This window comes from Chanos chanos, chromosome 7, assembly GCF_902362185.1.
Source record: "Chanos chanos chromosome 7, fChaCha1.1, whole genome shotgun sequence".
NCBI lineage: Eukaryota > Metazoa > Chordata > Actinopteri > Gonorynchiformes > Chanidae > Chanos > Chanos chanos.
Window position 1 is genome coordinate 5,559,159 of NC_044501.1, and position 27,500 is coordinate 5,586,658.

General features: G+C 38.5%; 1 protein-coding gene across 1 annotated transcript in view; it reads right to left on the reverse strand.

Annotated features, from left to right (window-relative positions):
• LOC115815889 (B-cell receptor CD22-like) overlaps positions 1-27,500 on the reverse strand; it is a 35,268-nt gene that overhangs the window by 6,867 nt on the left and 901 nt on the right. The window contains exons 2-7 of the mRNA XM_030778857.1: positions 27,400-27,500; positions 10,324-10,575; positions 9,733-9,993; positions 9,361-9,642; positions 9,088-9,243; positions 4,835-4,954 (exon numbers count right to left, since the gene is read on the reverse strand). The exon at positions 27,400-27,500 is cut by the window's right edge and continues 238 nt beyond it. Of these exons, the coding sequence (XP_030634717.1) occupies positions 4,835-4,954; positions 9,088-9,243; positions 9,361-9,642; positions 9,733-9,993; positions 10,324-10,575; positions 27,400-27,500 (1,172 nt within the window). The remainder of the gene's footprint in view (positions 1-4,834; positions 4,955-9,087; positions 9,244-9,360; positions 9,643-9,732; positions 9,994-10,323; positions 10,576-27,399) is intronic.

Here is a 27,500-nt window from a genome sequence, read left to right on the forward strand (position 1 = left end):
AATCTGACTGCACTTACACTGCGTAATTACGCAACAGCAGATGTTGTTGATGTGGGTCAGCCATGGTGAAACTACAATATCCCGAAGATGGACTACTACAAGCGCATCTTAGATACTTCGCCCTTTGCATTCTTACTGTGTTGTTTCATGCACGCTTTATAAACGTGGACAACCCGGCGAAAAATATGACTTCCTTATCTAAGCTGGAATTGAAATAATAAAAGGAATATAGGCTACCAGTCCCAAAAGTGAAACAAAATGGTTGTCACATTGAGAATGGTTGCTCACACTCACCCTCCTGTCCACTCATATTTATCAACATGAACCCCAGTTAGTATGATTGTATGAAAATAATTATTCAATTTATACAATATAGGCATAACATGTTAGGCCTACAAGTCTACTACTGTACATATCATCAGGTTGATCATTTGTTTTCATGAACGGCTAAATGGTGCATCACTTTAAATGTTGCAGCTGCAAGAAATTGTGGGACGGCATTGTCTTCTATCCTTTCATAAAGGATGGTTCAGTGTACCCTATGCTAAAGGAGACAAGAAAGGAAACACTGAAGCACCTTTCCTTAGCATTCAGAGAATTCGACCAGCTCTCATCATGGCTGCCACTTCCGGGTCATTTTACTCAGTTTGGAACCTTCATAAGCAAAAAAGACCATTAGACTGCAGCCTAGGCTTGATTAACCAAAACCAGGTTTAGGCCATGACTGAATAATTAACTGGACTGGAACATAAACATGACCAGCAGAGGGAGGCAGAGAGAACCAGTGTGTGGCAAACACACAATGTTTCTTTCAGATTTATCTTTCACATTTCATTTGTAGGGTGAAATGCATGGAGCTGTTTGTCATTTTACAGTGGAGGTACATTAACAGAATCTCTTATGACTTTTACTGATGAAATTCTTTTTCACTCACATCTGACGGCCATAGACTGAGGAACTGCTGAGAAACAGACAAAAATAGAAGAGCCAACCAGAGGGAGCCCAGGAGCAGGAAGTCCTTTTGTGGACATATATAGTGGCTTTGAGATCATAGCACACTGAAGCCTGGGTTACTGTTAAACTCTAACACTGGAAATTCTAAACTACTCATACATTCACTGACTTGAGCCAGACTAGTTTAGTCAAATTAGAGTGATTTAGTTTAGGGGTGTGTGTGTGTGTAATTCAGCATAGTTGTCAATAAATATTTTACCCTGAATAAATAGATAGAGCAGAGAAAGATGAAGAGACAATTTGAACAACGATCCACCCTGTGATGATATTTATTATTCAGCATCACCAGACACATACGATTCAATAACAGTGCATTTTTTTCTCAGTCACAATTTCTCCTCTGTTACTTATTACTACAGCTACAGTTACACAATGATCACTAAAAAGAAATGAAGCATTTCTGACTGAAAACTGTTCTGAAGTTTAACTGACAGTACTTGATGCCATTTTCTTTCTTTCTTTCTTTCTTTCTTTCTTTCTTTCTTTCTTTCTTTCTTTCTTTCTTTCTTTCTTTTTTAATGAATATGGCCTGTTGAAATACCGATGTGTGTGTGTGTGTGTGTGTGTGTGTGTGTGTGTCTCTTACCATGAAGTCGCAGGTTTTGCTAAAGTCAAGAGCCAAAGGCAAACTGACCAAGCATAAGAGTCTGTGCTCAGTGAGGTTCTCTGAGAAAGTGGTTGACATGTTTAAAATGGCGAAACATTTTACTTCCTCTTTTCTGTGTGAATCCAGTGTAGAAACAGGGAGGCAGCTGATCTCAACTCAGCCTTTTTCTTTCAACCTGTTCTTCTTAGATACACATGCGTTGTTTTTTAGTGTCTTTTCCTTTAATTGAAGCCCCTTATTGCATTACAAGTAATGATACACTGACTGTTAACATTTTTGAATTTCAAAAACTTGAATGTTAATGACTTAAATGTTTGTATGCAATGGTTCATTACCTATTCCTGATACTAGTGTTGTCTGACAGATTAATCATGAACGTGAAACGTAAAATGGATATTTGATCCGTGTCATAGACACACACCAAAAGCCATGACCACATACTGTATAAGAAAACAACAAAGAGGAACTTCAACTTCCCTCTGTTCTTAGGGGCAGCTCATTTCAGGGGGCAGAGTATTGACAGAAATGATTTGTGTCATGGCAAGTCTTTTAACTCACTGCTGAAAGACTCCACTGCCTTCATAACAGACAGAGGGACAAACACTCACTTTGAGAATCAGGAAGACATCAGGAAGAGTCTGTCAGTTTATGGTCTCAGACACAAATTCAAAATATGACATTTTTGTACATTTATTTGAAGGTTTTATTGGAGCAGGCATACAAATATTCAATTCGCTTTAATTGAGTGTAAAGGTAAACAATTATACAGTGCTTTGGCAGAAGTGCAAAAGACCAAAGCTGGTTTTAACTGCATAAGTATGTGCTGAGGGGAATTTTTTGTTCTAGCATTTATTAAAATCTGCCCGCCTCTCTGTCTGTCCTGTCTATCTATCTATCTATCTATCTATCTATCTATCTATCTATCTATCTATCTATCTATCTATCTGTCTGTCTGTCTGTCTCTTTAACACTCAGTCTTCTTTTTCATCAAGTCAGTGGTGCTGATGTCACTTCCTTGTTAGTAGCTTCCCTGTTGAGTGCAGCATAATGAACGTAAACCCATAAACCGGTGAGACATTCTCTAAGAGCCAATCAGAGGACAGGGTGAGAATAGGAAACCCTTTTTTGGATGTGTATGTTCAATCTAAGACCATAACGCACCAAAGCCACAGTTACAGTTAGAGCCCATCACGCAAATGTCTAAACAGACACTCATTATCTGAACTCTGATATTCACAGAACTTAAACAGATTCGACTCCTTTTCAATACAGATGTTCAAGACAATTTGCAACAGTTTTAGAAATAATGGGGGTTTTTTGTTTGTTTGTTTTTTTATGAAAAGTGATGAGAAACCAGCCCAGTCTTATGCGGAAGACAAAGAAGAAAGACCAGAGACAGAGGAAGACATGTGGTGAATGATATGACCGTGGCACTATGCTTGAAATGTTTATTTATCATGTACTAATTATGAACTCTACAAGTTAAGTTAGAACACTTCTTTGCAATCGCTGCTCTCGTCTCTAGGTTTATAAGGAGAGGATTCAAGAGATGGAGAGATTTCACACACACACACACACACACACACACAATATTTTTGATTATCTTTCAGTTCATGTAAGTTCTTTAAACCTTATCACTATAGTTCCCAGGTCTGCTGATACTGATGAGGTAAAGCTTTTCCTGAATATTAAATTCTACAGCAGCATATTTTTCATGTTGTTTTTTCTTTATATTTACTGAGATTGTCAGGCTCTTAGCTGGCAGCACTCCATTAGGTGAGTGACCATAGCTCCCTCTAGTGGAGTTCAGCAGTGTCAGCTGTGAACAAAAGAGCTTTTGTTCATAATTGTGAATACAAGGTACAAAATGTACCTCACAACACTCTCTCTTCCCCCATAGAAAGATATAGAGCAGACTCCAATAGATTCTTTATGTACTTTACAATAATATAATCAAATCAAATCTACGAAGTATCATCTAGTCATCTGAGTTTTCAGAGGGATTGGTATTGAGAAAGTTCGCCCATTCAACCTAAAAGACATCAGAGTCTGTTTTACATTCTACCATAATATTACCATAGGATCATCATCATCTAAAAACAATTATGTAGTTTTCTTTTGTTTTGTTTTTTTCTCAAAATTCTATTGCATTTAGATTTTAAATGTGTGTGTCTGGTTTGTGTTTGTGCATGTGTGTGTGTGTGTGTGTGTGTGTGTGTGTGTGTGTGTGTACATTGTTGTGCTATAACAAAGGCATTACTCACACAGACACAATAAAATTCTGTAATTTGTAGGTATGTGTTTATTTTTGTGCCTTTCTGAATATGGTATTCCACTTTGGGCACACTCCTATTAATCAGTCTCAAGATGAGACAGGCTGTTAGAGTTGGTTAACCAAACATCTTGACTTTCTGGGCCTGTGCTGATGCAGGGGTTGAACAGGGGCAACTAGAGGGTAATCATCCCTACTGTTTTCACCAAACAGTTTCTTCCAATAGAGAGTCTTTATGTGAATGGTTTGACACAGGAGACTGTGGGTTTGGCATGGAGAAACTCACAGGTGAAAAGGTGTAAAAAAAAAAAAAAAAAACCTGAGACAGTAGTATTGAAGTCTGTCGCCCCCAGTCTGTCATCCCCACCTTACACCTCAATACAAAACAAAAAATTACTGTCTTTTCATTGAACTTACCAAAAGAAGAACAAACAATGTTAACACTGCTCCCAACGTTCTATGTTCTGCCATAATTATTTACTAACACTTATGACAATTGCCCTGCCTTACTTTTGTAACTCTCATAAAATGTACTGTACTGCATTTTAACAGTCTGCATCCTGCTATACTGCTCTGATTCCTCTAGAGGGCACTCTAACATGGCAGCTGAAACACTGATCTTTGCTGGAGAAAAGGTCAACAGTTTTTAGCTCCATGTTGTGCAACGCTAGACATTTGACCACAACCAAAATCAACAAAGCACTAAACTGAACTGAGCTCAACATATTTACTCTAAAAGGATCTGAACTAAAAGAACGTGAATGGGACAGAATCTAAAAAGATTTAAATGGGTATGCATTGAATTACTGATTATAATTTTTACAGAATATATTCATTAAATTTCCATGTTTTCACTTCTGTTTAAAAGCTTAAATGAGATTCATTTGCTTATACTTCAGGTGAAATCTTGAGAGATTAAACAATAAAACATCAACAACAACATAAAACATTCAGAGATGTAGAATTTGAATACTGATGTCCATGTTGATTACCGTGATTACCGTGCTTACAGTGATATTCTCCACTGTCCTCAGAGCTGATCTTGTTGATCCTGTAGGTCTCTACTTTTCCTATAGTGACAGCTTCTTAAGCATGTTTGCAGAATAAGTATTATACTCTCTTGTAGATTTGTAATTGTGTTAGACCACTGACTATGTGGACCAGTCACTTAACAACCATATCTCTTGATAGCTGTTCCAGAGAGAAAATTTAAAAGCTTTGTGACTTTAACATTTGTCTGTTAGCATGGATGCAATCTGTGATCATTATTCTCACTTCATTACACTTCATTAGGCTTCATTAGAGTTCATTACACTTCATTAGACTTTCTGAACTTCTGTCCACCTTCCATCCACTGAGACTCCATCAGCCCTGACCCAGTTTAGCAAAACCTGCCTTACTCAGCATCTGCTTCGACAAGCAGACTAGTCTAATATGACACAGAAACTTTTGGACTCCAGAATGAAAGGAAAGGTCATATTAACCATATTATGATTTTGGCTGGTCCACACTCATTCCTACTGCTGGAGACATGACTCTGTATCAGACATATCCAACCTGATCTCATTAAACAGGCCTCAGATATGGACATGTTGTAACATGTTTATAACATCATGTTAAACATGAGAAAAATGACTGAACGTTGTAAACTTACTTTTACTCCTAAGTGTTAATCTTAAGCATTAGAAAAGTTTCTAAAACAACCTTTTGTATGTCAATTCTTAATGAAATGACATTCAAGACAACGTGATGAAAATGAAATTGAGAACTGAGAGAGGTGAACTAGTGCCCTCTAAAGGATTCAACAAAGAACTGCAACCATTTTTCAAGCAAATTCAATTATTTATGTTTTGTCCATGGTGTATGTCAATGCTCAATTCCAGTTCCATGAGAACAGGTTGGAAATGTCACAGCATATAGAGCTGTCAATCTGAAGAGACACCACTTCAAAGCATGTAACCATTACAGGACTGAAGATGGTTCCAGTCTCTTTCCAGCTGCTGGTGATGGTGTGGATGAAATCAACGGAAGCACCAGGTCTAGTTCTATGTCAGTTTTCTGAATCACAATCAATGCTCAGATTTATTGTAATCACACTTACAAGTGTATTTTTAGATTAAGTCAGACTGGTGCTAACAATTTCAATTTCATGTTGAAAATGTGAAAAGATTTTTAAAAAATTCATGTGTTTTTTGTTTTTTTAATCGTTACATTGTAAAATAGTACTGCTAAACACAACTACTTGAAAAAAGTGTTTTTATTAATGAACAAGTGAAGTCAGAAGAAATCCATGAACACATAAATCCCCCCTACAGACTTGTGTAACAGGAAGCCAAACTGACTGACATCAGTGTCTAGAGCAGAAATACTGCTTTACTCATATGCTCTAGTCTGGAGATTTAGTAGCCATAGTAACACAAGAATCATCTACAGTGACAGATTGAAATGACATCTTTATTTAACACTCACAATGATCCATTTTCAGGCATATCAGGAAAATGTTTGACCATATAAAACATTAAAGTCACATCAGTAATAAGCAACATGAAACTGTGAAATGAACCTAAAACACATCTAAAACCAACATCACTGAAGGAGAATCACAAAAAAAAAAAAAAAACATTAGAAAAAAGTTGATTATCTGGAATTCATATTAATTTCATGTCTCAAATGAAAAAGTAAAATGGTAGTTTTCAGCAAAAAAACCCCAAAACATAAAAATATGATGAAATGGTGATGAAACTCGCCCTCAAAAGTTATCGCTCCAAGTTGTTGTGTGACAGAACGTCTGTGGCGTATACAGCTGAGCTCCAGCAGTGAATGTAATCTCAACTTTCAGTCAGCCTGATCCACCTGAATGGCTGGGAGGAATCTAGTGGAGCACTTCAGAGAAGTACTGAGTTCATCTCAGTGAGGAGTCTAGTGCTTACATATCCTCAGGGATCTTTGACTGACTCCAATAATGATCCTCTGGTTGCAGCAATCACAAAACAAAAGAGGTCATAACACCAGCCACCAATTAAATTACTAGTATATGTCTTTGAATTTGTAAGTCATATTTATAGAATTATTTATATATTTATATTTTAATTATTTATATATTCATATTTATAGAACCTCTTTTTCTAATGTGGTTTTTCTCATGTGAGGTTATGACATTCCAGCATTAGTTATTTTATATAATCTAATCTGAAATTCAAACAGAAAAGATAATTGGGTGTGATTCATGTATTGGTTGTAGCAGGACGGTGAAAATGAACAGTAGCATACTGGACGTCATCTTCTTGTGTTTTTTCTGTCGATTCGCCAACATGACTCTGTACATTAGCGTATATATCATCTTTAGACATGTTAGAGACAGAGGGTTTAGGTGAAGACTCAGGCTTTGGAAAAGTAATGTTGGCATACTGATCATCATCCTGATTGGCTGCATCAGGATCATGAAGTGTTGGGTCATTGCTCAAGCCTTCTGATGAGATATGATTTTGTAGACTGTCCTGAAAGACACGTTAGTGAAACACATTTTTAAAAAGTTTTTATACCATATAAACCAAGAAAATCATTGATTCTAGAGTGCCAAAAACAGATAATCATCCCTAGTGTTTTAACCAAGCAGTTTCCTCCTGTTAATAGAGAGTCAATAGAGAGTCTTGGTGTGGATGGTTTGATACAGGAGACTGTAGATTTGACATGGACAAGCTCAAAGGTGAAAAGGTGAAAAAAAAGAGACAGTGGCCCTTTCTCTACCTTTCCAACTCACTTAGAATATCTGTCCTTTTGTAACCCAAATAAAATGTACTGCATTATGAGAGTAAGCTTCTTGCAGTTCCTGTAATTTTAGAATTTGTGTAGAGAGCACTCTAACATTGAAATACTGTTCATCTTTGTGAATATGGGAGGTAATCTATGAATTCAAAACATACAATGGTTCCCACATGCTGACTGACCTCATCCACATTAAACCAATGAGAAGTAGAACAATCTACACTCAGTCTTGTGACTAAACTTCACTGAAAGGCTTTTATTGGGGTTTCACTGTTTCCAGAACAGAACAGAACAGAACAGAACAAAACAGAAGCTGTTCTTTCTTGGCACTTCCAGGGTTTCCTCACAGTTTTAAAGAATGGAGAGGGAAAACATTTGGACTCACATAAACTTTATGAGACTTCCAGCTTCAGATACACACACACACACACACACACACACACACGCTCACACACACACGAGCGTGCACACACATAAACACAGACACAAACATAAACACACAGACACACACACACACACACACCCACAAGCGCATATGTACACACACACTAAATGGATCATCCAAAGTGTACATGAACCAGACAGAACTTAAATAGAAAGTGGGTAAGCACTGACTGATAACTTGGAACATGGACTGAACTGGAACGGGACGTTTCAATAATTTGGTCTTTTGGACTTTCTTACTTTGTTTATTATTTTAGTTTGTTATCGTCCACATTTTTGTTGTTGTTGTTAAATGTGTTAAATAAAGGTACATACTGTCATTTACACTGAAATCCATAACAGTGACTCTTGCTTGTAGAGTCAAACATTACATAGAACTCTGACCTCGATGTGACCAAACCAAATCACTATAGTAGGGCATTGTAACAGTACTAAATCCCTCCCTGACATTTTAGGATTCATAATATTTCTCAAAGACAAATGTTATTTAACACAAAAGCATAAAACTTACCTGTTTTGAATTTTGTTCTACTGGATTGCTCTCTCTTCTCTTCTTCCTGTTGTTAAACAAAAGATATTTTTGTTAAATCAAAAAAAGTTAAATCAAGAAAATATTTTTGGTTCTTGATTCCACAACATACACAGAAGTTGGAGTTTTAGTCGTATTTTGAATTTAAAACATACAATGATTCCCACATGTTGACTGACCTCATCCACATTAAACCAATGAGAAGTAGAGTTCCTCCACACACTGTGATCCCAGTAACTGTATTAATGACAGTGTTGTTGTCTCCTGAGAAAACAGAGTCCAAATCACTTCATCATAGCTCTAGTTAAGACAGATTTCAAATGACAACATCTATGACAGTGTCCATACCTTTCAGTGTGATTGGTACAGCAGTGGTTTTCTGAGAGCCATGTTTATTCTGGGCCTCACAGTAGTACAGTCCACTGTTACTGGACTGAATGTTGTTGATGATGTAACTCTGTCCATATCCTACAGGTGAAGTTACATTCTCTTTATACCAGGTGTAGTTTATCTGCGGTGGATTAGCATCACTGCTGCAGGTCAGAGTCACTGAACTGCCCTCCACTATTTCACCAGAGGCATTGACTGAGACTGTGGTATTTCTTGGAGGATCTAAATGAGAGAAACATTACAACAAGGAAAAAGCTGAGTAAACCCAAATGTTCACTGACACAAGAATGTCTTGAAAAATTAAGCAGTTTTAATATCAGTAAGAACAATGATACTTACAGTGAACATTAAGAAACACAGAGGTGAGTTGCTTTCCATGTTTATTACTGGATTTGCACTGATATTTTCCACTGTCACTAGATCTGATCTTATTGATCCTGTGTTCTCTCTCATTGATTATGAGGGTTTTTCTCTGTTCTTTCACTATCTCTCTCTTTGCTAATTTAAACCAGGTGTAATTGGCTGGTGGATTAGCATCACTGCTGCAGGTCAGAGTCACTGAACTGCCCTCCACTATTTCACCAGAGGGACTGACTGACACTGTGATCTTCTTTGGAGGATCTAGTCTGAACAGCAAATACGGAACACGGAGTGACCACAGATATAATCATGAATCTACAAATACTAAGAGTTATTTTATATCTCACTCACATAAAACATTGAGAGATACAGTATTTGAATACTGATGGCCATGTTGATTACTGGATTTGCACTGATATTCTCCACTGTCCTCAGAGCTGATCTTGTTGACCCTGTAGGTCTCTTCTTTTCCTATAGTGACAGTTCCACTCTTCTTAAACCAGGTGTAGTTGGCTGGTGGATTAGCATCACTGCTGCAGGTCAGAGTCACTGAACTGCCCTCCACTATTTCACCAGAGGGACTGACTGACACTGTGGTCTTCTTTGGAGCATCTGAATGAGACAGTCGATTAAAACTCAGACAGACATATGTAACATCTAGTGAGATGCTGTTTTTGAAAACCTTCAAAAATAATATACTATACAAATACAAATACAAATACAAAATACTAAATAAAACAAAATATTCCATAAAGTACATGGTACTTTTGTAAACTACTGAGATCAATGTCATTTATATGAACTGTTCATTTCTCCAAGTTATTCACATGGAGCTATAACTCTGTTCAACCTTTGTTGTAAAGTTGTTTTTTTTTTATGATTTTTCACATCTATCAGTGATCTCATAGCAAATATGTTTCATTAAAATAATTTTCAACTCACATATGACATTGAGAGTGACAGCAGGAGAGGGAAGATTCTCATGGCCTTGTACAGCACACATATAACTGCCTCTATCCTCAGAGCTGACTGACTGGAAAGAGAGTTCATTGTTCTTGATGGTTTTCCTTGTTAAATCATGTCCATTTTTATACCAGATGAAGGTTGGGGTGCTACTCAGAGAACAGGTGGTTCTACATTTCAGAGTGACTGTATCACCCTCCATCACTCTCTCTGGAGTCTCCACCTGTAGGTCTGAAAGCAAGAGAGAACAGAGAAGATCTCAGATTCAGTCAAACCATAACAGGGAAGGATGTTTAATGCTCATTTAAAATATACTATATTAATAATTATAATCTAAAGTCGTCAAAATACCTGTAACTGAGAGTTTCATTCCAGGTGAACCAATCCATTTCCCATTTGTTTTATCTGTTTCAAATCTGAATCGATACCTAACTGCATCTCTCTCTTTCACATCACTCAGTTTCATGCTACAGTCTGACTTTTTATCACCAAGGTCATGAACCCTGCCTTTATAATCTGGCTCTTCAGACAAGTCAGGGAGGTTACCATTTTCATTTTTTGTCCAGTAAACTGTTTCAACTCTATAACCAGTGGGATATGTGTAGGAGCAGGACATGGTTACTGATGAACCCTTCAGGGCACAGATACTATCAGGCCTGTACCACACACCCCAACTCTGACCATAAACACCTGAAACACATAGAACACACCTCATTGTAATTATCATCATCATTCTCATCATCATGTATGATGCATCATGGTATATTAGAAGAGGGTCACTTGTATCTAAATCAATATCATGTGAGCAAAGTGTCTGGATAAGTGAATTCAGAATAAATGTCATTCATGTGTGAGTAAAGTTTTGATACTGAGTTTAATGGAAACTTTGTTGGAGCTGTTAATTGTGAGTTTGTGTGACTAAAGAGCTCAGAGTGATATCATGTGTGGGTTACTGAGCTGAGATGAAATTGAGAGCCAATCAGAAGGCAGGCGAAAAAGAGAAGTCTTTTTTTTTTTTCTATTTGTCTATATGTGTTAACTGAGTGGTCATCATACACAGAAGTCATCATACACATACGCACAATTACACAGTCTCTCTGATCCATTTCACATACATTCATCTCATACAGTAAGACTTTTCTTAGTGAAACACAAACACAGAACATAGTACACAGAGACCAATGGGAAAATTACACTCTAGTGTTGATGCATTCATTTTCTGCAGTCAGACTTTCTGCTCTGCTGGGGAAGTTACTGGTTAGAGTTGCAGTATCTCATTTTTCTGTTTAGTGCAGCCCAACGAACTAAACTTAAACTGTATGCATTCATTTTCTGCCGCTAGACTTTCTTCTTTGTTTCATTTCATTTTTAAAAAATAAGGAAAGAGAACAGACTTACCCTGAACCATGAACAGAAAGACCAGAGAAAGTGGAAGAGACATCTCAAATGACGGCACCACAAGAACCTAAAATATTTTTTTTTTTTTTTTTTTTATAATTGTTCAAAACATTAGAGAAAGCAAAAATACTTTTAGACACCATTATCACTGTTTTCAATATTATCTAAAACATACCTTTAGAATATAGTTCGTATCGCTTATTACTCCAACTACAGGTACAATAAAGTAAAAGACATGAGTCAATTCATTTCTCACATTACTCAGCAGAAAAGGATTTAATATTATATTCCATTTGAAATGTAGTTTTTTAAAACTGCAGAAGCTATTTAAGAAAGAAAAGTTGTTGTCTTGTGTCTCTTACCATGGTGTTGCAGGTCTTAGCACCATCATCTGACTGCCAAACTGAAGTTGTTGCACATATAAATATAGCCAACTCGACAAACTGTGCTCAGAGAGTGTGAATAGTATGTTTTACTGTACAAAACCTCCTCACTTCCTCTTCTCATGTTAAAACATCTCTCTCTCTGAAACAAGTCATCTAAAATCAGCCCTCGACTAGAAATCATCCCTCTTCTTCCCTGATAAACCTTTCTTTTGTCGTTATGATCTGAATTCCTTTAGTTTCTCGTTGCCTTTACAGAGATGGTTCATTACATATTCACCATTTGGATTTAAACAACTAGAGGGCTGAACTATCCAAGCAAAACATGAATTATTATATGAACTATTCCTGTTATAAATTTTCTCTCACACATGAATCTAGAATCTTTATGATAATCTAAGAATGTTTATGAATTGTAGTATGAAAGGGTTAATGAATAACTCACACCAAAAAAGGTTTGGTCATAATTCACAGCATGACAAAGGGGAGCTGAAACTCCACCCCTTTCTCTTAGAGAGTGGGGGGGGTTCACAAGTTTAATCTGTTGTTATTGTTGTTGTTGTTGTTGTTGTTGTTTAAGATATGACTGCTGCCATGACCACTGAAAGACACACACACTGACACACACTGACACACACACACACACACACACACACAACTGGCCTCACAGTGGCTCAGTGCTTAGCACTGTTGCCTCACAGCAAGAAAGTCCTGGATTCAAATTCTGGCCATCCCAGGTCCTTTCTGTGTGGAGACTGCATGTTCTCCCTGTGTTTGCATGGGTTTCCTGTGGGTTTCCTCCATGTACTCTGTCAGTGACCTTAGCCAAGGCACTGGCAACAAGACCTGGAGTTCGTCCCCTGGCACCATTTCACTGCTCACTGCTCAGTGTGTTTGTGTGACAAATAAAGTACTTCTTCTTCTACACACACACACACACACACACACACACTCACACACACACACACACCCTGCAGCTGTTTGCAAAATCCTATGGAGAAACAGTGGGGTATGACCAGTTTATATTTGACACTTACTGCTCTCTGTGTGTGTGTGTATGTGTGTGTGTGTGTGTGTGTGTGCGTGTCTATGTGTGTGTGTGTGTGTTTTCAGCTCAAACCGCCTCTTCTCACAGATCAGATCAGTGACAGTTTAGTCAAAATGAGCTCCACCCAGCAAGATCTGACAGTTTAATTGACAGTGTTTGACTTGCTGAGTGAATGAGGAAATCCAAACACTCAGCATCTGCTAGGACCAAGGTGAGTCTCATTTGAAAAAGAAATTTCTGGCAGTTAAGTTAAAGGTTGATTTGTTTTTGTTTTTTTGGTTTGTTTGTTTGTTTTGTTTTGTTTTTTAAGAAATGATTGTCACTTGACTCCTAAATGACTTCACTGTCTACAAAGAACTAGGAACAGAAATTTGTGGTGAAAAACTGAATCACACAGATGTGGGCTTTTCTCTTATGCTGATCATTTTAGATGATAAAGATCTGAGGTCTGAGACAACACATTTCTTTGAACATTTTAGTTTTGATCATGAATAAAATATACTCTGTCTCTTTCTTTAAGGGTTTTGGCAGAACATGTAGTTTCTCGGCATTTAGTCGGACACACTAAACTCCCATTTTAAATGGTGTTCAACATTGTTCACTTTGTTTGTGCCTCTCGGCCTAAAGGCAACAACCACACAGATATACACTCTGTCTCTCACACACACACACCCTTCAGCTGTTTGCAGAGTCTCATAGAGGAATAAAACAGTGGGTATGACCACTTTCCACTTCACACTTACTGCTGCTTTATGTGTGTGTGTGCGCGTGTGTTTGTGTGTGTGGGTGTGTGTGTGTGTGTGTGTGTGTGTGTGTGTGAGTTTGTCAGCTCAAACTGCCTTTTCTCACAGATCATTGACAGTTTTGTCAAAATGAGCTCCACCCAGTAACATCTAACAGTTTGATTAGATTTCATCATCCACTCAGTCCTGAACCAGCTAAACAAGTCCAGCACTACCAAACACTCAACATCTGATAGGACAAGAAGATCTTAACACAGGTATGAAAAGATTTTCCATTGCTCCTTTAGGGTCAGTTCTGGAGAGGAGAGCATGTTTACTGCAATGTTCACTCATAAAACAGACAAGACAAGTGTGTATGCTGACTCAAATCGTAACTCCAGTCTCAACCATTATTGTAGTTCCAGCACTGCCCCTAGTGGTAGAGTGTATTATTGCTGCCCTGAGAGAGGAAGATGATCCCAAGTGATCCCAAAAGTGATTGTGTCCCCCTAGTGGTCAAAGAAGGAATCAACTGGATTATATTGGAGGATGAAGAACCTTGGACAGCAGCTTCAATCTAAACTGAAGAGATACTCCTTCAAAAACTAAATCATAGGGAACTAACAGTAGTCTGGGTTGTGAAAGTACATACATAATAAAAACATAATCCAAAAAAGAAAAAAAAAACCTCATTCAGATACATCTCATTTTCCTCAAGCACACCAACCTGTCTTTCACAATAGGACATCCCTTAAATTATTTGCCCCATTATTTTGAATGGGACAGCATCATACAGCAGAACATATTGTAGATCAGTCACAGAACTGAGGCCAGAATGACATTATTACACACCAGCATTAGTCATGTTTTGAAAATAACTGAGGTCCTATAGATGTAACCATTGTTCAGAAGTCAGTATAAAAAATGCCCAGTGACGCCAACAAAACTTTTTTTTTTCTTTATCCTATCCTTTTCTGTTTTTTGTTTTTTTTTTGTTTTTTTCTTTTGGACCACCACCTCTTTGAACAAACGCGTTGAATGCCATCTCCTTGTGCAGACACGACCTCTAGTGGCAGGAATGTGTAAAGTGCAGTTGAGCAGAGACAGTGTGAGTGGACTGAGAAAACTACTTGTTTATCCACCTTAAAATAAAAAAGACTCATCCCAGTTAGCATGTTACTGCTACTTTCCTTTACTGCTCTAACTCTTTCATTCTTATATTCATGATCAAAATCACAGCTGGTTTAAAAAGATTACTCTTTTCTTTTCTTTTCTTTTCTTTTCTCTGTTATAAATTACAGACTCTACTAATACGCCTAAGAAGCATCTAATCAGGAAAGAGCTTCAATTCTCTCCACAAATTCAAACATTTTATTTATCTAAAATTTACATCACACCTGTTGGTCAAACTGGCATGTAAAAAGTCTCCAGCTCCATAATATATGAGACCATAACCAGCATACGTAACCCGTCTACAGTAATCCACTACATACAAACACAAACACAAACAACATGATGTTTGTTTACACACATAGACAAACTGTCTTTGAATAAAGAATGAAACTCACTCAACAGTCAGGGAATCTGTTCCTCTTTTATACCAGAGCTGGAAGATTTAACAATAATTGTTATGGTGAAATGATTCATTTCTCTTATGGTCATGACTTCTGATTACTGAATAACCAGAAAATAAATCAATACCAATCATTTGAGTTTATGGACTAGGTGTGACCACATTAAGACTACAGGCTCTTACCAGCTGCCGCAGATATGACTCTGTATTTCTCATATTCAACCTGATCTCTGTAAACAAATTTATGATTTGGAAATGTTACAACATGCTTGCCTCACCCTGGTTCTCTCTTTCTCTACTGGTCATTCTATGTTAGGTCTGTTTATGTACCTCCTGGTTTCCCTTAAACAACCTTGGTAATCAAATCATTAGTTGCACCTGATTTTGGTTAATCTACCCTGTTCTGTTTTGTATAAATAGTCCAAGCTGTCCCTTGTTTAGCTGTGTGGAATTTTACTGTCAGTATATCCTGAAACCTATGTCATGAAACCAGTTGCCTGTAAGTTCCAATATCTACAACGCCAGTACTGTACATTTGCTCTCTTCTGTTATGACGGTCAATGTGGTAGCAGAAATGAGTGAGTCTATAATCCACTTGACTGAAAATTCACCTCACAACACTCTCTCTTACTCCATAGAGAGATATAGAGGAGACCCCACTAGGTTCTTTATGTACTTTACAAAATAATTTAAGCAAAGGAAATCCAGGAAGTGTCATCTGGTTCACTTCAGAATTTGCAGAAGGGTTTCTTATTGAGACAGTTTACTTTGAAACCTGCTCAGCCAAGAAGACGTCAGAGTCTGTTTCACATTCTACAATCAATGTTACCATAGGATCATCATCATCATCTTTAGACAATTATATATATATACCTTTCAAAAGTCTGTAACCCTTAGATTTATTTTAAGTGTGTGTGTGTGTGTGTGTGTGCATTGTTGTGCTATAAAAAGGTATTACTTATATTAAAAAAAAAAAAAATCGGAGGCATGTGAACATTTTGAAGGTTTTTTTTTTTTTTTTGCGTGTGTACATGTCTGAATGTGGTATTCAAATTTAGGCACACGCTTACTAATCAGTCACAAGATGACACAGGCTGTTAGAGTTGGTTAAATAACCTGGTGTGATCACACTCACTCTTCAACGGTTAAACAGTGAAGGTCCATCCAGCAACAAGCAATTTCACAATTCTGCCAGCAGATGGCGAAAATATTATGTGCAATATCAACATATGACATGGTTTCTAACAGAGATTTCCTGGCTTTACCCCAGGAATTTGGCATTGACAGTTGAAAGAAATGTTGTTGGATTGAAAATAGGGATCCAGTAATAACATTCCAGGAAGGATTTGATCATTCAGCTCCATTGGACATTTTGAACATCCAGATGATGTAGGCTTAATCTACTACTGGAATCGTTTGATTGAAATCCAAGCAAAATTGGGAAGCCTTATAGCAGAGCTCCAAATTAGTTGTAAACTCCATGAAGGATCTTGCTGCTGATCTCCAATTGGGATCTTGTGAGGAACTGTTTTCCTGTCCTCAGCTAAGGAATGTGGTAGATTCCACCTGGGACCCTTGATTTGACTCCAGCAAAGGATCCCAGGTTTCTATGGTTACAATCTGAGGGCTAAAAAAAAAAAAGATCTAGAGGCTGAGTTACCTTCAGGTTTTTTGTTTGTTTGTTTGTTTTTTCAGATTTACTCCTGTGATGACGTTCCTACAGGGGTCACATGACCAAGTTCTTCCTATGGTGGACAAGGTCCAACGAAAAGGATCCTGTAAGATATCACTACAAAGCTGAGGGCAACCATTACAGATGTTCTCATGTCTTCTTCAGAACAGAACTATAGATCACTGACTGATCTTCTCTAGGTTGGACAGGAGTCCTGCAGAGAGGAAACACCATTTCCATAGACAGTTCACACTAATTATGAGTTCAGTAATCATAATATCGACAATTCACACCAAATCATGAGTTTAATAGGAATCATTATATAGATAATTCACACTAAATCATGAGTTTAATAATCACTTACATAGACAATTCATACTAAATTATTCATTTAATAAGTAAATTATTAGTTTGATCATAATAAAGATAATAAGAATAATTCATACCAAATATAGGGTTTAATAATCAAATTATATAGACAATTCACATTAGAAAATCCACACTAAATACTAGGTCCACAACAATCGTTGATAAAGACAACTCACACTAAACTATGAGTTTAATAATAATCATGTATACAGACAATCCACTTTAAATGAACATTTAATAATGATCATGAACCTTCTAAACTACACTTGAGAAGTCAATAAATAATTACTAAGTCACAAATGACATGATTATGGCTTTTTGAGCATTTGTCAGTATTAATGAACAGTCAGGCTGCGCCAACCAAAAGGCCTTAGAATCCATGGTGCCAAACAGTCTTATCAAAGTCATAGACCAGTAAACTTGATATATTTTTATATCTGAGTCCTTGCTGTACAGACATGTTTGACTGATTAGTGGTCATGGCATTAAGACTCTGATTTCCTGTCCTCTGAATGTTATTTTCTTTCTTATGTAAAAATCAAAAACAGATAAAGTATAACTGGGTGTGACTCACGTCTTGGCTGTAGCAGTACGATGAAAATGAACAGTAAAATAGTGAATGTTGTCTTCCTGTGTGTTTTCTCTCACATTGTCACCATCTCTCTGTACACTAGCGTATAGATCATTGTTAAACATGTTAGAGAGACAGAGGGTTTAGTTTTTGGTAAAGCAATGGTGGCATACTGATGGTCATCCTGATTGGCTGTGTCTGGGTCATGTGATGTGGTGTCATCACTAAAGCCTCGTGATGGGACGTCATTACACAGGCTGTCCTGAAAGACACATTTCTAAAGCAAAAAAAAGAATATTTATACAAGATCTAGATAACTGAATCTAAATAATTGTTCATTCTGGATGTTATAGCCATTAGGTGAATTAATGATCTTTGTCATGTAAATATGTCTGAATGTTAACATTATTTATGCCTTTGAATATGCATCTGTGCATCTATGTGCTAAAGTGGTAAAATGACATTCTAGATGATAGTTTAGACTTAGGTTTAAGTATAAGCTTAAAAAAAAACTCATCGAGGGGAGACTTGGCAGATTTGAATCGATACTTTGTTTGGTTAATGGCAGAATGTTTGTTACTAACATTAACAGTGGTTTCCTGCGCTGCTTGAGTTTCATATCAGTTGATGAAGTAGGAATAACTCAAGACGCAGATATAAAATGTTCCTCCCCTGTACCCTGCTCAGTGGCCCACTGTAAAGCTCCTTAACCAAACAGGAGAGATCTTGACTTTCTGGGCCTGTGCTGATGCAGGGGTTATAAAAAAAAAAAAAAAAAAAAAAAACAGAACAAAAATAAAAACAAACAAAAATAAGTGTTTTTATTAATGAACAAGTGAAGTCAGAAGAAATCCATGAACACATAAATCCCCCCTACAGACTTGTGTAACAGGAAGCCAAACTGACTGACATCAGTGTCTAGAGCAGATATACTGCTTTACTCATATGCTCTAGTCTGGAGATTTAGTAGCCATAGTAACACAAGAATCATCTACAGTGACAGATTGAAATGACATCTCTGTTTAACACTCACAATGATCCATTTTCAGGTACATGTTTGACCATATAAAACTTTAAAATCACATCAGTAATAAGCCACACGAAACTGCAACATGCACCTAAAACACATCTAAAACCAACATCACTAAAGGAGAATGACAGAAAAAAAAACATTAGAAAAAAGTTGATCAGCTTGAATTCATATTAGTTTCATGATTCAAACAAAAAAAGTAAAATGGTAGATTTCAGCAAAAGAAAAGCATAAAAATGTGATGAAATGGTGATGAAACTTCATGAGGGACCTCGCCCTCAAAAGTAATCGCTCCAAGATGTTGTGTGACAGAACCTCTGTGGGGTATACAGCTGAGCTCCAGCAGTGAATGTAATCTCAACCTTCAATTAGGCTGGTCCCCCTGAATGGCTGGGAGGAATCTAGTGGAGCACTTCAGAGAAGTACTGAGTTCATCTCAGTGAGGAGCCTAGTGCTTGCATATCCTCAGGGATATTTTACTGACTCTGACAATGATCCTCTGGTTGCAGCAGTCACAAAACAAAAGACGTCATAACGCCAGCCACCAATCAAATTACTAGTATATGTCTTTGAATTTGTAAGTCATTATGACAGAACCTCTTTTTCTAGCATGGTTTTCTCATGTGAGGATGGTGAAAATGAACAGTAGCGTACTGGACATCATCTTCCTGTGTTTTCTCTGTCGATTTGCCAACATGTCTCTGCACATTAGCATATAGATCCTCTTTAGACATGTTAGAGACAGAGGGTTTAGGTGAAGACTCAGGTTTTGGAAAAGTAATGTTGGCATACTGATCATTATCCTGACTGGCTGCATCAGGGTCATGTGATGTTGGGTCATCACTCAAGCCTCTTGATGAGATATTATCGTGTAGACTTTTCTGAAAGACATGTTAGTGAAACACATTTTTAAAAAGTTTTTATTCAATATAAATCAAGAAAATCTGTCATTCTAGAGTGCCAAAAAAAGATGTTTTCAGTAAATCTTCTTGGTGGAAAAAAAAACATGAAATATATAAGTAAATCACCTTAAAGTGTTAGCTTTCTCAGCACAATTTCAGCAACTCATAATTACATCACAGAACCCAACACAAAGTTCAGGTTAACCTCTCTCTTTACTTAACGTCAGAGTAGCAATCAAAGAGCACTGAGCACATGTTTCCAGCTCCTGTCCTAATTTGGTACCAACATTGTCAGTGTCACATCCTGCTCCTCTCTTTCCCCCTCTAGTGGCTGGTCTTGTTAAGATCTGTGTTACATCCTGATTCCCTTAGTTCACCCTGTCAGTTTAATTATTAGTCACACCTGTGTCTTGCTAGTTTAGTCTTGACTGGTCTGTATAAATACTAGTTTTGCCCCTGGTTCTTTATATTGAATTGTTTTGTCTGTTTTGTCTGTTGCAGTTGATGAAGTAGGAATAACTCAACAAACAGACTTAAAATGTTCCTCCCTTGTACCCTGCTCGGTGGCCAATTGTAAAGCTCCTTAAACAAACAGGAGAGATCTTGACTTTCTGGGCCTGTGCTGATGCAGGGGTTGATCGTGGATAACTAGAGGATAATCATCCCTAGTGTTTTCACCAAATAGTTTCCTGCATTAAAGAGTCTTTGTGTGAATGGTTTGGCACAGGAGACTGTGGATTTGACATGGACAAACTCAAGGGTGAAGAGGTGAAAAAAAGAGACAGTGGCAGTTACTCTGCCTTTCCAACTCACTTACAATAACTGTCCTTTTGTAACCCAAATAAAATGCACTGTATTATGAGAGTCAGTTTCTTGCTGTAATTGTAGAATTCGTGTAGAGGGCACTCTAACATTGAAATTCTGTTAATCTTTGTGAATATGGGAGGTAATCCCATATTCATATTCACATGCCCATTTCTAATTAATATATATATACATGTAGGGGTTGTCAGGCCGTAGAACATATTACCCATAATTCCCTGCTTGACCGCATGGGTAATCTATACCCATCTTCTCAGGTTTCACTGTAATGGTACTGGATACAGCAATGGAGCAATACAGTGATGACGCCATTTTCACCATAAAACCGCGGAAAATTCCAAACTTTCCCTCTTTTCCAGTCTCTCTTTTCCAGCTCCGCAATCCTGCAACTCCCTAGCAGCGGCTCGCTAGCAGCGGGTGTCTCTTTTCTCTGCCAAAGAAAAGGACAAAGTAACAACGAAGCGAGATATTTGTACAACCAAAGTTTAATTTACTTTCTCTCGCGCAGTTGCAACTTTAACTTCTACCGGCTAGTTACACTGTAACGCACACAGTAATCGACGGAAGAAAAGGCGACCGGATCCCTTTCTACTTCTTTAAACGTCGACGAACTAAATCGAGAACCCTTAAAGATCATCGGACGAGTAACGGAGCCCCGAAGATCTTCAAATGACAAGGAAAGGAACTTCTCCCTGGACCTGTGAATCGCCCTGCTCATCAAACACCAAAGACGTACCTTCAGTCGCCACGCAATGAGCTATTCCAAGTAAGGCTGGCATCTGGGCATACTTTAGTATTAAGATCATACGCAGTTAACGTGAAGAAAGTGTTATCATTTGAATTCTTTTATGATTTTAATGTACACACTGTATTTCATTTACGATGCGTTTTTTAGCCGTTCATTATTTTCTTATGAAGGATAGATCTGGCATGCGTTCTCTCTCTCTAACTCTCTTTTTCTGATTGCACACCTCCAACATTGGGATTGCAGCGTGACTTAAGGGTTGGGTAGAGTTGTTGAGTTTAGGGCCTACTTACTTGAGACTAGCTCTCAAGAAGACATTCTTTGGTCTCTCGCACACATGCGATTCTCGTTGCCACCCCCACTCTAGTTGATGCCTAGCACACACGCTTGCGCACTAAATCCTCATTCCACGCATACCTCTTGCTGTGCACATGCGCACAGCCTCTCTCCCTCGTTCCTCCTCCTCTCTTCTGTGCGCCTGCGCGCAGCCTCTCTCCAAAGAACTCCTCCCTCTCTCTTCAGTGCGCAGCTGGGCACACGCCCATGTAGGGGTCGTCAGGCCGTAGAACATATTACCCATAATTCCCTGCTTGACCGCATGGGTAATCTGTACCCATCTTCTTAGGTTTCACTGTAACGGTATTGGTTACAGCAGATACCAGATACAGTGATGACGCAATTTTCGCCATAAAACCGCGGAAAATTCCAAACTCTAGCCCTCTTTTCCAGCTCCCTTTCCAGCTCCGCAATTCTGTAACTCCCTAGCAGCGGCTCGCTCTAGCAGCAGCTCGCTAGCAGCGGGTGTCTCTTTTCTCTGCCGAAGAAAAGGACAAAGTAAAACGAAGCGAGACATTTGTACAACCAAAGTTTAATTTACTTTCTCTCGCACAGTTGCAACTTTAACTTCTACCGGCTAGTTACACTGTAACGCGCACAGTATTCGACTGAAGAAAAGGCGACGGATCCCTTTTTATTTCTTTAAACGTCGATTAACTAAACCAAGAACCCTTCAAGATCATCGGACGAGGCACCGAGCCCCGAAGATCTTCAAGTGACAAGGAAAGGAAGTTCTCTCTGGACCTGCGAATCGCACTGCTTATCAGGCCGCCAAAGATGCACCTTCGGTCGCCACGCAATGAGCTATTCCAACTAAGGCTGGCATCTGGGCATACTTTAGTATTAAGATCATACGCAGTTAACGTGAAGAAAGTGTTATCATTTGAATTCTTTTATGATTTTAATGTACACACTGTATTTTATTTGCGATGCGTTTTTTAGCCGTTCATTATTTTCTTATGAAGGATAGATCTGGCATGCGTTCTCTCTCTCTCTAACTCTCTTTTTCTGATTGCACACCTCCAACATTGGAATTGCAGCGTGACTTAAGGGTTGGGTAGAGTTGTTGAGTTTAGGGCCTACTTACTTGAGACTAGCTCTCAAGAAGACATTCTTTGGTCTCTCGCACACATGCGATTCTCGTTGCCACCCCCACTCTAGTTGGTGTCTAGCACACACGCTTGCGCGCTAAATCCTCATTCCACGCATACCTCTTGCCTGTGCACATGCGCACAGCCTCTCTCCCTCGTTCCTCCTCCTCTTTTCTGTGCACATGCGCACAGCCTCTCTCCAAGGGACTCCTCCCTCTCTCTTCAGTGCGCAGCTGGGCACACGCCCACATACACGCACGCGCTCTCTCTCTCTCTCTCTCTCTCTCTCTCTCACACACACACACACACACACACACACACACTCACTCATCTCTGGTCTAACACTCATTCAGTCCTACACTGAATACCTGTACATAGACTCATTACCATTTTGTTACCATTTACCCTTTGATTATTCTATTTGCTGCTGATTATTGATTGTACCATATCAGTATTAGTTTGCCAAGTAGTATTGATTGTGTTAATAAATAGTATCATTGAAATAAACTGTTGGCCTGTCTGTTCCTGCCACAGTATTCATTGAATGCCAACCTCTGCCATCAAAGCACTCCCAATTACCTTCAACCTGGTTGTTCATGAGTGTTATGGTTTAGTAGTGTAATTGTAATACATTAGTACTGCAATACTCTCTAAGACTGTAGCACAGTGTTACAGCTAGCTTATCCCATTGATCTTGGTTGTTTAATTAATAAAATATTGAACACCCAAATTGATGGTTAATAAATTTTATGAGACTGATTTATTAATCCTATCACACCTACATCTTTTGGTGTCCCTGTGTTAGGACTGCAATTGCACCTACATACATATATTTGCATAGGTGAACTCGAAAATGAAAAGGTAACGCAATGCTCATTTGCCTTTACCTTTTCCTGTTGTCAGATACAGCACGTTGATGTCAAAAATTAAAGCGCAGATCGGGACTTTGCCATAGGTTTATCAACTTTGTCTTTTCATTTTCATTTTGGCAGGGATTACCTCCCATGTATATGTGAGGATCAATAATATTGACCTCCATGCTGTGAGGAGATTTTGTCCTAATTTACCACAAAATGTTCTTGAAAGAAGCGCTAAGTTGTATTTAGTTTCCCCTCGACGTGTAACGGTTCACCCTATTAAACAATTGTTCATCAGTGTTTGAGTCATGGTTCAGATTGTATCACTTTTTGGGCTTAAAGAAAATGTACAGGTACATTGAAAAAGTGAAACAAGAAAAACAACTTCCCACTGCAAAATGCAATCAAATTAGATCAAACTCATTGGTTTACTTATATTCATATGGTTCAATAAGACTTTTATTATTTGTGGTTTAAATACTGATACCATGGGTTTTATTGTTATTTAAAATGCTATCTTGGTTGTCATAAAGATATTATCAGCTTCAGCTAATATGTATGTGCACTGCAGGATAAGCATGGTTTATATGTTCTCACAGTGAGAAATGAAATGAAAAATAAAAGGCATACCAGCTTCAAAATATGACGAACGTTATTCCTAATGATCAAAAGAATAAACAGTATGGAGTGTTCTGCAATACCATAAATGTGATTTGGCCACTAACGGGATGTTAACATGGAAAGGAGATATTCACTTTCAAAGCCTGAATCAGAAAAAATCCACAGTTCACTACATACGTACTATGAACAGAACCAATAGCGGTTTTTCAGTTGAAGTACAAAACCGACCATGTCTACAATTTACTCTCAGTTTTGTGACTAAATATCACTGAAAGGCTTTTGTTGGGGTTTCACTGTTTCCAGAACAGAAAAGAATCTGTCCTGTCTTGGCACTTCCAATGCTTCCTCACAGTTTTAAAGGGTGGAGAGGGAAAACATTTGGACTTACATAAACTTTATGAGATCTCCAGCTTCACACACACACACACACACACAGACACACACACACACACACACACACACACACACACACACACAGACACACACACACACACACTAAACGGATCACCAAAGGGATCCAAAGTGTACGGACATGAACCAGACTGAACTTGAACAGACCAAAATGGGTAAACACTGACTGATAACTTGGAACATGGACTGAACTGAAAGGAGACGTTTGACTCATTTGGTCACTTGGACGTTTGAACCTTGTTTACTATTTTAGTTTATTATTGTACACTTTCTTTTTAAATAAAGGTACACACAGTCATTTACACTGAAATCCATAACAGTGACTATTGCGTGTGGACCCAAACATTACCAGCTAACCTACTCCGGTCACATCGCGGCAATCACTCGATCCTGCAGATTCTCCCTATACAATATCAGGAGAATCCGCCCATTCCTCACACTACAGGCGACCCAGCTCCTGGTCCAAATGCTTGTCATCTCCCGCCTGGACTACTGCAACGTTCTACTGGCTGGCTTGCCGACCTGCGCCATCAGGCCGCTCCAGCTCGTGCAGAACGCCGCTGCATGCCTGGTATTCAACCTCCCTAAGCACTCTCATGTCACTCCACTCCTTACTACGCTCCACTGGCTTCCGGTAGCTGCCCACATCCAATTCAAGACACTGGTACTGGCCTGCCAGGCAACAAGACTCTCCGCCCCATCATACCTTCAGTCCCTAATAACTCCATATACCACTACTAGAACCCTCCGCTCAATGACCTCTGGTCAGCTGACGGTCCCCTCACTTCGGGAACCCGGCAGCCGCTCCTCCCGACCACGCCTCTTCTCTGCCATTGCCCCGAGGTGGTGGAACGACCTCCCTCATACAGTTAGGACTGCGGAATCCCTCACCATCTTCCGCAAGAAACTGAAAACTCACCTTTTCAAAACCCACCTATCCCCCTAAGCCTGCCCCCCCCCCCCCCTTAAAAAAAAAAAACCTTGTCTTGTATCTATGTTTGTCAAAGAATTCTAGGGCACAATATGAAGGAGTAAATCGACGCCCCATCTTTTTAGCGATGTATGCTTATGAGGTATTAGGAATCTGACTGATGCACTGACTGTAAGTCGCTTTGGCTACAAGTGTCTGCTAAATGCTAAATTGTAAATTGTAAATTGGACCCAAACATTACACAGAACTCTGACCTCGTCGTGACCAAACCAAATCACTATAGCAGGGCATCGTAACAGTAGTTTTGGTAATAACTGGAAAGAAGGTAAAATCCCTCGCTGACATTTTGGGATTCATAACATTTTTCAAAGAACAATATTATTTAACACAAAAGCATTAAACTTGCCTGTTTTGAACTTTGTTCTGCTGGATTGCTGTCCCCTCTCTTCTTCCTGTTGTTAAACATAAGATTTATTTGTTAAACAAAAAATGCATCAAGAACAAAAATATTTTTGTTCCTGATTCCACAACATACTCAGATGTTGGAGTTTTAGTCACTGGTAATTTGAATTAAAAATAATTCCCAAATGTTGACTGACCTCATCCACATTAAACCAATCAGAAGTAGAGTTCCTCCACACACTGTGATCCCAGCAACTATATAAATGACAGTGTTGTAGTCTCCTGAGAAAACAAAGTCCAAATCACCTCATCATAGCTCTAGTTAAATCAGATTTCAACAACATCTATGACAGTTTCCATACCTTTCAGTGTGATTGGTACAGCAGTGGTTTTCTGAGAGCCATGTTTATTCTGGGCCTCACAGTAGTACAGTCCACTGTTATTGGACTGAATGTTGTTGATGATGTAACTCTGTCCATATCCTACAGGTGAAGTTAGACTCTCTTTATACCAGGTGTAGTTTATCTGTGGTGGATTAGCATCGCTGCTGCAGGTCAGAGTCACTGAACTGCCCTCCACTATTTCACCAGAGGGACTGACTGACACTGTGGTCTTCTTTGGAGGATCTAAATGAGACAGTTGGAAAATAAATAAATACACAGATAGATAAATATACTTCTATACATCTTATCTTGTTATTTCTGATGTGTATGAATGTCACAGTAAACATTTTTCATAAATTGATTTTCTACTTACATGTGACAGTGAGATTGACAGCAGGAGAGGGAAGATTCTCATGACCTTGTACAGCACACATATAACTGCCTCTATCCTCAGAGCTGACTGACTGGAAAGAGAGTTCATTGTTCTTGATGTTTTTCCTTCTTAAAATATGCCCATTTTTATACCAGATGAAGGTTGGAGTGTTACTCAAAGAACAGGTGGTTCTACATTTCAGAGTGACTGTATCACCCTCCATCACTCTCTCTGGAGTCTCCACCTGTAGGTCTGAACACAGGAAAAAACAGAGAAGATCTCAGATTCAGTCAAACCAGCCTATGGATAGTGAGAGATGTTTGATTTTCATCTTGGTTTGACAAAGGTCCTCTTAAACATGCTCAGTTAAAAGAGTATTTGATGTTTCTTGTATATAGAGATTTTGTTAAAGCACCTGTAACTGACAGCTGAACTCCAGGGACACCAGACCACCTCCCCTGTGCATTGTCTGTGAGAAATCTGAAATAATAGCTTCTTTTGTCTCTCTCTGTCACA